Here is an 11,276-nt window from a genome sequence, read left to right on the forward strand (position 1 = left end):
TAAATTTTTTAAAGATAAGATTATATATAATAATAATAATAATAATAATAATAATAATAATAATAATAATAATAATAAATATTTTTATTATTAAGGATATTTTATAAAAAAAAAATCCATACGATAATTATATATTTATATATGGATATGTAATAAATGTAATTTCATTAGAAAATAAAAAGATTAATATATGGTAATTAATAATGAAATTAATCTTTTTATTAGACATTTAAAGCGAATAATACATTTTTTTCAATAGTTTTCAAAAGTGCTCAAAATGTACTTATATATGTATATATGTATATATAGGACAAGGTTTCAATAATATGAAGCAATATAAAATCGACTTTATATAAAATGTGGATTTCGTATTTAAAAATATAATTGAATATTTTTATGCTTTGGGTTTAGGGTTTAAGGTAATGTAAATTTTTTTGGTAACTATACAATATAATGAAAATTGAATAAGACTAATAACCGTTAATTTGATTTGTAATTATGACTGAGTTGATTTTTGTAATCTTATTCAATCTCGAATCTTGATTGCTATCCAGTATTAATTTTATTTTATTAACAAGAATAATAATATTATTAAATAATTTGTCTACTATTTAATTATTTTTATAAGTGTATTGTTATATTCTTGAATATAAAGAATGGATAAACTTAGATGATAATGATATTTATTAAATTTAAATTAAAAAATTAATAACTATCTATAATTTTTATGTTTAATATTCAATATTAAATTATTTAATATAAAAGATAATTAAAGATTTTTTTTTGAAAAATATGTTAAGATATGACTTTTATTAATCATAAATATACATATTTATACAAGATTTGAGTAATATTTACAAGATAAAATATTTTATATATAGTACAAATAATTGTAAATAGAAATAATGACATATAAGATTTAATGAAAATAATTGTGTTATTAAAAGGAAATATCCCTTAAATTAAAAGAAAAAATATATTAGATACATAAGAGATTTATGGAAATACAATTATTACATTTAAATCGAATTCTTTATCTAATCAAATTAAATCTTTTATATAGGAAAATAAAGTATGTTTGAAATTTATATTTTAATGGAGAGATAAAGATATATTTTAAATTTTTATTTCAAAATATAAATTTCAAGAATCAAAATTTAAAAGTAAAAAATTGAAATTCAAAATTATGTTTATTGAAAGTCTAACAACTCTATAAATAAAGGTTAAAAAATACATAGAAGAACAAAAGTGAAAAAAAAAAAAGGAAGGAAAAGTATAGAAAAAAAATATATATATACACATAGATATAAACATTATGCGAAAATCTAATGTTATAGATGTTATAGATGAAGATTTTCTAATATAAAATTTTATCTTCAAATTGAAGATATTTTAAATGCCATTGAACATGATGAATATAAATTATTTGGTAAATATAAAGTCGATTATGCGATGATTTATGTTTCTATAATCGATATTTTTTTTGTCCATTTTGTTGAAAATATAATTGATGTTGTTAAAGACAATGCTACACGCTAAGAATTTTGTGAAAAAGTGAATAAGTTCATTAATAGTATATTTCAAAGTTGAAAGTTATTTCATGCATAATTATTTTAAATTAAATGATAATTTTATTTACACATGTATTATACAAGTTCTAATATATATATTTTTTATTTTTTCAGATAAAACAAACTTAAACTTAAATATATTTTATAAGTGAATTTTTATGTAAAATTAATGGTTATCTAAAAATTATTATCATATTAATTGTGCCAAAAGATTTAAAAATTATAATAATTTATAAATTTGACAATTTACATATATTCTCATTAAAAATTTTATTTCTAGAATGCTATTTATAGAATGCTTTAATATTTTATATGATTATAATAAATTAACTTTTATTGATAATTATTGAAATCATCTCTTATGATTACACTTCTCATTGGACTTAACAACATTGGTAATAATAATAGTGAGTAGACTCCAAAAGGTTCTGATGTTATGAATATTTTCCCACTATTCATATAACGGTTCTATTAGGAAGTAGACCGGACTATGTATATAGCAAGCTCTCGTATATCACCCATGTACATATTTTCCTATTTCAGTTAGTACCCAGTTTGTACATTGCTATAAAAACTGTCATCAAAATAAACCCATCTTCTATAACAAGACATAATCCATGCATCTAAAAATTTAACCATGCTCTTATGCGCACCATCACTTCAAACGAACCAGTAGCGACCCTCATCAAGGTACAGCACACTATTTGATCTTCCGTTACGATACCAAGGAATGAACTTTGATTATCATTTTTGTTTCCCTTCTTGAGTAGATACATTTAATATGTCTGGAAAGGGAGAGAAAAAGTAATAACAAAATCTGTTCTCAGGTAATTTGAAGTTTCCTGTTAAAACAATAAACAATACAAATTAAAAAAAAGGTAAATATAAGAAGATATTATTTCGATTAACAAGGATTTCTATTACCTAAGGATGGTTTACAGATCCCATCAACTCTGGATCTCTGAACCATTGCCTGGTCCAGTGCTTGTTTGGGTGGATGGTTCTTTCCTAGCAATTACATCAAGCGTTCCCACATTCTTCCCACCTAACATGTCAATTTCCATGTCAACAGTTCTACTGTCATCTGAGTTTACTCGATCATCAGATACACATTGCGGAGTAGGAAAAGGGAGCTCCTTTGAAGCAGTAGGAATAGGGAACTTATCATGCACCGTTTGAACACTACGGAAGACTCCAAAAAGAAACCTTTCTGTTTTTAACATCATCATAACATCTGGAAAAACAGAATTTCAAGTACTCCAACAAAGCCATCATGGATCTATGAAAACTAGAAAAGCCACCTATTACACTATACCAAATTCAACAACTACAAGTCTCCTAAAACAAAAGAAACAAACACAAAAAGATCTAAGCAACAGCTATGTTGTTTGCTGGAGGAAAAACAGGTGTATATATATATATATATATATGTATATTTCTAATTTTGAATTTTCAAATATAAAGCAGACTCCTTGCATTTGAATTCATAATCAAACCACTCAAAATGATGAAAGGTTATTCAAAGAAGCAACTTTACATAATGGATTACGAGCACTTGGTAGAAACTTCAAACTTGTTTATATGATATTTCTATCAATAAATAGCCATAAGAAAGTCCCTGAATAAATAGCATGAATATAATTGTGCTAATGGCACTATATCTGGAGGCAACAATATGTGACAGAATGAGAGGTAACACACTCCCATATCCATCCATCTCAACTTATCAGGATTGGATCTCAAGTTTCTTTTACAACCTCTTTGAGACTTTACCAACATATCAGGTTGCACTCGAATTAACAATTGTAAAATAGTATAACTGCATGAAGGAATATATCGATCATGAAGTTACCAAGCTATTTGTCCTTTAGCCTGACATAGTAAAGACAATGAACTATCAAATGATCAAAGCTTCAATATGGATATTCAAATTGAAGCGGGTAATAACTCGACAAAATTCCGATACTTCTATTATTTTATTTTACTTTTTTTTCGTATCCTATAATTGCAGCCAAGAAAGTTTATTTTACAACATCTTAGCATTATCTTCCTCAATAATTTATAGAAGTTCTTGCTAATGTTAACACATAGACCAATATACCAAGAACCAACACTAATCCTCAAGATCAAAAATGAACGTAGGATTTTTCTATCAATTGCCCAACAAAAAAATCAAATTGCATGCTCTAAAAACAAAGTCTAGGCCACCGCAATATATGCGTGGGGTTTTGCTATGGAAGGTGGCCAATGCCAGTCCTTTTAAGGATAGGCATGCAAATTTTTTAAGCACCTGCACCCAACTGCCCTCTGTAGCAAAATCCTATATATATGTACACAGGAAGTCTATAATTATAAAATGCTATATAAACCAAACACTTACTCTGAGAATCTACATTCAGCTGTTTAGATGTAAATATTAGCAACTCAACATCCTCAACGCAACTTCTCATCATTAAATTTTGGATCTCCATGTGCTCAAACAACCACTCTTGGTTCTGACCCGATCTACAAATCAACAGAAGAAATGTCTGATAATTTTTTTAGCAACACATGTCAAAATTCAAGCCCAAATATAATAACCCGCAACAGACCTTTCAATGTCATCAACAGGGAAAAAGTAAAGTGCTATATCTTGAAGATCAAGACAATTGTTCCGAAGAAGTTCAAACTGAGGAAGCAGCTTAAAATGGAGGACTGGAGGCATAGTTTGTGCGAACTTATAGGCTTTCCGATGAACTCTGCTAGGAGGTTGTGCCTGGTATGCACCAAGAGATTCCCCACTTGTATCCATACCAAGAATGAAGCTTCCCCTAAATAAAGATAGAACTTTCAATAAAGGTACTAGTCTATTGGATCTCTGCTTTTGGAGTTTAAACCAAAATAATACCATATCAGACAATACATAACATTTTTGGCGAACAATGATGTGTAACATATCAGACAATAACTGCAACATATTGTCCAATATACAATACATTTGGCATTTCCTAATGTATCACACAATACAATTATTTGCAATACATATAAATTAGATAGAAACATTACTCCTTTGTCTGGATCATTCTTAGCACTGCCGTTTAATGAAAAAGAGGAAGTAGAAGACTTGTTCATACGAGGATGAAGATAATGAGAATGATGGCATTTATATTACAATGAATGTTCACTTCGATTATCATATCAGACATTCCAAATACATGGAATTCTTAAAAATAATAATAATAATCATTCATACCCACACTTTAAACATCTGCAGGTCTGAGCAATATAGGAGACTGAAAATGCAAATTATGGCTGTTCTAATACCACGTTGAGGAATAAATATGCCCGATAAATTTCGGTTTTAAGATGTTTTCATAACAGAGTATAACAAGTTACCAAAATTGACAACAAAAACCAACAAGAGATAATACAAAATTGTAACAAATAAAATATTTTGAAATACAACACTTATATAATCATGAAACTTCATTCCCAATAGCAAGTGAAACTTTAGTAGAAGACATTGTTCCTATAAAAATCTAAACTTGAAGTATTGTGCTTTATCATCTATGTGAAATTTTTATTCTGTCAACAAGCTAGCAATCACTCCATTTTGTTGCACGGTAATAAATAAGAATATCAAATCACAAATGTTAAAGATCAAAAACAAAATTCTGTCTTTTCTGTCCCCTAGTAAAATTTATTTGTAGCTTAAGAAAAAGAGCCCTTAGGTCTCGTCCACAAGTATGAAAAATTACTAGGTTTTAAGGATATGTATCACTGACATCGTAGGTCCATAGTTGCTTTTGTACTCAAAATATGATTAGTCACAAACAAGTGGACACTTGAGGTTCATTTTTAGCAGCAGCATCATAACAAGTTAATTACAAATAATATACTGAAGAGATAAGTTACCCACTTCCAAGTAACCCTCAGTGCAGGAAAATAAGTACGATATACATGAAGAAAAGGCAAAATATTTGCCAGGTGCTTTTCTTCAAAATCCGCATTCTTTTGTTCAGCAGCATTAAATATGTTACGACCTAAACATATGTGCAACAATTAGCAAAGGTTCTACATTATCAAATAAACACAGATCAATCCAAATATATTTTACATATCAAACAAAAAACTTAACCAACAAACGAAGGGTGCATTTATCATTTGCCAATGTAGATAGATAAAATGAATAAATAAATAAATAAAGTGATACCACATTTCTCCTTTATTCTCTTGAAATAAATTATAGATATCAATGAACATAGATAAAATAAACAAACAAGCTCTCTTATGGATGCTACAGCAGCCCTTTTCCCTGCAATGATGATAATAGCAGATTCTGCACCATTATTTAGCATATCGTAAGGCAAGACAATCTCAACTAGAATAAAATTCTAATAAAATGAAAAGATAATACCACTCTCCATGTATTTTAACAATAGCAGTTACATTAACTTATAAATTATAATGGGATTCCAAAGAATTTATTTTTTCCAATTGCCACTAAATAAAATAAAAACAATTTGCCTAGACATATTTTAGCTTCAAGGTTTCCTTAAACCCAAAGACAGACAGAAAGGAAAAAAAGAAAAAAGAATCTCCAAATTTATAGTGAACAATGTAAAATAAAGACAACAAGAATATAGGCTTTCTTCCTTGGATGCTAACATGAAGTTGCCTGTTGAAGGTAGAAAAGCTGATTTTTTTTGAAGAATTCACCACCTTCATCCTTGAAGTTTTTAAATCTACTGCAGAAACTAAGGCATCCACCCTCATTCAGCTTCATGCCTGACACTTTCAGTTTCAATATAAGTCAACTTCTGAAAACTAATTGGGTCATTTGTTTAGAAGGTTAGTAGGATTATTATTAGCCAAGATGAATCAACTGAGACGTCCATGTAAAAGTAGAATACTCTAAAGACCCCTTCTTATGAGTTTTACGCCCCAATTAAACATAAAAGCTAACTAGTACAGCATGTACAGTTATAAAACAAGTAATTGACTCCATTAACTTTGCAATGTATTCCAAGGGATCCATAATGTTAATTTCATACAATCTCCAATATTGAATACAAAAAGTTGTATGCTGTATCTGTTAAATATTACGTATTTTGAGATATAGGTTTTATGCAAAATGCATGGAACAGATTTATCAACTCCAATTTCAACAAAAGGATCAAATTATATACATATTTCCTGGCATAATATTTACCAAGATTTGCTCATAATACATTACTTCAACCAATTCAAATTAAAGACTTTAAACTCTGATCATTTAATGACAAAAAGAAAAAGCTTGCCCGTACTGGTCATGGATAGACAGCGTATTGATTTTGAGGTTGCAGATGATGCATTGTTGGTACCCTTCTCTTCATTGGCTTTAGTAGAGTTGACTTCTTTGGCAGGCAAAACAGCATTTAACTCTTTCTTAGACTCATATTCTTTTGCATAAGCAGGAGCCTTTGTTTCTGAGACAGACACAAGTGACCAATAGCATATGATAAAACCCACTTAGGACAACTATAAAACACAAGACTTTGGCATATCACTCAAATCAGAATACATTTACACAAAAAAGAACCTCAATACACAAAGCAGCACGAATCAAGGGACAAACAAATAATTATAGTCTGCTTCAAAATGATGAACTGGAAACTCAAAACTATCAACTAACTATTTTATCCTCATTGTATCTGTTCTACATTAAGCTTGCATGATATTCAAATCTAAGCTTACACCAAATCAGGCTTTCAAATTGTCATCTTCAAAACAGGAAAATTCAGGCTAAACAAGTTTAATCGCCATGTCCCCATAAGAACTATCTTTAATAAATATGGAAGGAGTGCACAATCAAAATCTTCCAGCAACGATGAATGATTGAATGTTATGTACATCTCTATCTCAGTAATACTTGTCAGCCAAAAGCCACTTCCAAGCTCATTTATAAGCAAAACTAAGCTGAAAAAGTTTTCTCACCTCTTGTTTCTTTTAAGTTTTGAGGTGTGTGCTGATCAATCTGGGAGAGAATTCGCATGCTACCATATCTTGGACGCTTTTTGACTGGGGATATTAGAGTCAGAATTTTGGGCTTGATTGGAGTCGTTCGGCACATAGATGCCTTAAAATTTGAAAAACCACGTTTTGGGCTTAAAGTAGTCCTTGTTGTGCCTCCTGATGATAGCCTTATGACTTCTTCAGTAGGTATGAACTTCACTTTGCTAGTGGCAGCATGTTTTGGCCTTTTCGAATGAGCTTGTAAACTTGAAGTGTTATGGACTTTGCTTGGAGCAGATAACTGCTCACCATCACCATGGAGTACATGGGGTGACCCGAATGCCTCTTCCTTCCTAGCGGATTCTGGTGGTGAACATGATTCACAAACCCAATCATGCGGGCCCTCCTTTCGAACTTTCAACATGCAATAGCTGAACATTCAGAAGCAATAAATTAGTAACCCATGAAGCAATATGATTAAAGTGCACTATAGTTATAACTTACAGCTAAGCAAAGAGGTAGTGGAGGTCAAAATGTATCATGCTTACAACTATGCCAAGAGGAACTTGAATAAAATATTCTATAATTTAAAAAAAGGACACAAAATAAAATAAAATAAACTCTCAAAATCATACACGTTTAATCTGCTCATCTTACCTAAGTAATGTTCATTTTATATAACAAAATAAAATTAGTTAAAATTGGCAAAAGAAACTGATCAAACCAACAATAAACAAAGTATTGAATAAAACATGTACAATTTTGTAGAGGTGATCAGAATTACTTAACTTGCTTTCCATAAACATAGCGTGGTCAATGGTTTCTAGTGGACAACGTTGATAGAAACAGGAAAATACATAAAAATAAAATAAAATGCACAGGCATATCTACACACTGAGGAAAAACACATACACATGTTCGGATGTTACATTGCACTTAATGCAAGTTGCAATTAATTCTGCATAGCCATCCCCACCGCAAATTTCACATGGCTGGCCCTAAGAAGTAAGAAAAATATTAATTAGAATCTCTAAACAAAACTTTTCTTTGAAACGAATAAAACAGAGAACCAGAATCTTTTAACAGAGTGGTGTAAATTCAAAAGGAACTCAAAGTAATTTTTCAGATAAAACAATTTAGTTGCAGTATCGCAAACAACATGGCATAGAAGTGAACAATCAAATGTAATGTAGTATTAAAAGAGCAAATGAAAGTATATATAAAGTTAGATACTATATACCAATGTATGAACTATTAATTTGTGATCAATCTTTGGAATAAAACAAACATCCAAAAACTGAATTAAAAAGATAAATAGATAAACAAACCAGCATATAAACTCCTAATAAAAACAATAAAATAATGATGATAATTATAAACTAAACGCTTTTGACTTTATAAATATTACATTTGCAGCTATCTCAAAACGTGTTTACTGAGTATTTGACTTGTGAAAGGTTATGTTAAATTGAACATGGCATCTTGACGTAGCATTTAAACTATAGAAAAAACGTAACCAAATTACATAGAAGCGAGAAGGGTTGTTTTTTACTTTCACTTCTACTGGAACCGAATTACATCTACTGTTAACAGACTTCTTTTTTAATTAAACTAAAGTTATAATTTTGATTTGCCATCAACTAAACAGAATTTTCCATGACTTTATTTGTCAACATATCCGACGTCAACTGATGGGGACTTTATCGGTATTTTTTACTTGGCTTTTTTTTTTTTGGGGGAAACTCTGAAGATTGAAGAAGTGGAGAATATGTGCTCTATGTGCTGGGCAGTGTGGAATTCTCACAATAACATTGTTAATGGGATAAAAAATGTTCAGGCAAGTATGGCTGCTGAGAAAGTTCATTGGTTCCATGAGGATTATCTTCTTGAGAAAGAAGCCTTGTCATACAGCAGTCAAATTAATGTTGGATGGAGCTCTAAATGCAACATTGGGAATAAGCTGTGATGCGTGACTGTAATGGGAACCTGTTGGAAGCTTGGTCTCTTCCTACTTTGCCAGCTTATCTCACCTCTATCAACTGAGGTCAAAGCTATTATGGAGAGGTTGGAGAGGTTGGTGTTTGTTGTGGAGCTTGGTAGCTTGGTTTTCGAAGTTGCAATGTAAATACTGACTCCCTTCAGGCAATTCAAATGTTACAGGGGAACGAAGAATGTCTGGCAATGGAAGGAGATATGTAAGAGTGATAAAATAAAAGGTCTGCTGCATTGAAATTTTTATTTATTCGTTTTCAACCCAGGACTAAAAATATGGTGGCTCACTCCTTAGTAAAGTTTGCTCCCTTGTAACTGTATGGTTTGCCGAGGGGCCACTATGCCATTCTAATCTGTTACTGAATGATATTTCTCCTTCTGGTTCTCGAATAATGAAATACTTTCTTTGCTTCAAAAAATTATATGTGAAACCCATAAGAGTTTCTTTTAACTGCTCTAAAATCAAAACTTAAAAAGTAATGGCAAAGATCAAACACCACCTAATGAAAACCATAAATTCCACTTAATGGTTCTTCTTGCCTGAGTTGGAAATATAAATGACCCTTTAATCATCATGCATTAACCGGTACATTCAAGGACATGTTGGTAACCACAGGTTCAACAGAAGCAGCAGATAAATAAAAAGCCATAAACAGTGACAAACTTTCTTGGGAAACAAAATGCACTTTTAACAAACCCCCAAATAAAAAATAAAAAAATAGCAAAACGAATATAACAAAAAAAATAAAATAAAATGCATGAACAGAAAAAGGATAAAATGTACAGCGATTGGAATAGAAGACAAAGGAAGAGACAAAATAAAGTAAGGTAAGAAAATGATTAACAAAAGAAAGAGGAGTAAAATTTAGGGTTTGTTTAAGATTTCTTTTACCAAGTGGGTCTCCATGGCATTGGTCTTTGTGGGTTTTCTCTGAGCCTTGAAGAAAAAGCACTAGAGCTCAGAGACAATGGTCAAAACAGGGACCAGACAAGAAGACCCCACTTTGACTAAGCTTCCATGGTGTCGGCCACTGCTATTCACCATACCAAATACCTAAACCTACTCTCTCAGTCAAAAATGGTTTACTAAAAATTTTTCACAAAGCTCTTGAATCAAAAAGCTTGGCAAGTTTTATGGGTATTGTAGATTCATATTCAAGAAATACAAACTCTAAGAATCGGAGTGCAAAAAAATGAAACTAATAGTCTAATACTACCTTTCGCTTTGACTGCAAATGCCAGAATTTGAATGCAAAACCAATGTAAAAAAGAGGACCGAGAAGATCAAAGGTTTGGGATGAATTTCTGAAAATGGAAAAAAAAATATTACATGGCACTAGATGACAAGAAGGAGAAATGCGTGAAAGACAGAATAGGAGTTTTATTCATTTATTTACTTATTTATTTATTTTCCTTTTTGATAGGACTGACTATGATATCTTTGGGAGAATAATTAATAAATGAATTCTACAATTTTTTATGATCTAAAAGGAATAAATGCAAGTTATTAAATAAATAAAAAAGGAATGAAACGCAAGCGTCGGAAAATAATTAAAGTAAGCGGTTTGGTTTTTTTTTTTTTTTTTTTTCACAATTCATTTTTCTTTTTGTTTTGGTTTTAAAAAATAAGTTAAGCAAAGGTAGGGTTTTTTATTTATTGTTCTTATTTCTTAACTATTGCTTTTAAATATAATATGTATATGAATTTTTTAATTTTTGGGTATTACTAAAATATAATTT

At 30.2% G+C, this 11,276-nt stretch overlaps 1 protein-coding gene across 3 annotated transcripts; it reads right to left on the reverse strand.

Annotated features, from left to right (window-relative positions):
* Positions 1-1,901: 1,901 nt before the first annotated feature.
* LOC107419089 (PHD finger-containing protein 6) lies at positions 1,902-10,782 on the reverse strand. Of its 3 annotated transcripts, none has more exons than XM_060814254.1 (9): positions 10,429-10,782; positions 8,457-8,542; positions 7,527-7,975; positions 6,857-7,018; positions 5,470-5,593; positions 4,163-4,381; positions 3,952-4,076; positions 2,496-2,763; positions 1,902-2,413 (listed from the first exon to the last, which is right to left on the reverse strand). In XM_060814254.1, exons 1-8 carry the CDS (start codon positions 10,441-10,443, stop codon positions 2,519-2,521), a joined length of 1,425 nt encoding a protein of 474 aa, XP_060670237.1. In that variant the 5' UTR covers positions 10,444-10,782; the 3' UTR covers positions 1,902-2,413; positions 2,496-2,518. The 3 variants fall into 3 exon arrangements, with proteins under 3 accessions (XP_060670237.1, XP_060670236.1, XP_048329114.2); XM_060814253.1 differs by having other exon boundaries at positions 1,902-2,356; positions 2,496-2,805; XM_048473157.2 differs by having other exon boundaries at positions 2,496-2,805; positions 10,429-10,781.
* Between the last annotated feature and the right edge of the window lie 494 nt (positions 10,783-11,276).

This window comes from Ziziphus jujuba, chromosome 2, assembly GCF_031755915.1.
Source record: "Ziziphus jujuba cultivar Dongzao chromosome 2, ASM3175591v1".
Lineage (NCBI taxonomy): Eukaryota > Viridiplantae > Streptophyta > Magnoliopsida > Rosales > Rhamnaceae > Ziziphus > Ziziphus jujuba.

Excerpts from the sequence above, each read along its gene's own strand:
- LOC107419089 (XM_060814253.1), bottom strand. Across the intron at positions 7,976-8,456 it reads AATGTAACATCCGAACATGT|CTATTGCATGTTGAAAGTTC; the intron begins GTATGTGTTTTT and ends CTGAATGTTCAG. Across the intron at positions 4,382-5,469 it reads GCACTGAGGGTTACTTGGAA|GGGAAGCTTCATTCTTGGTA; the intron begins GTGGGTAACTTA and ends ATCTTTATTTAG.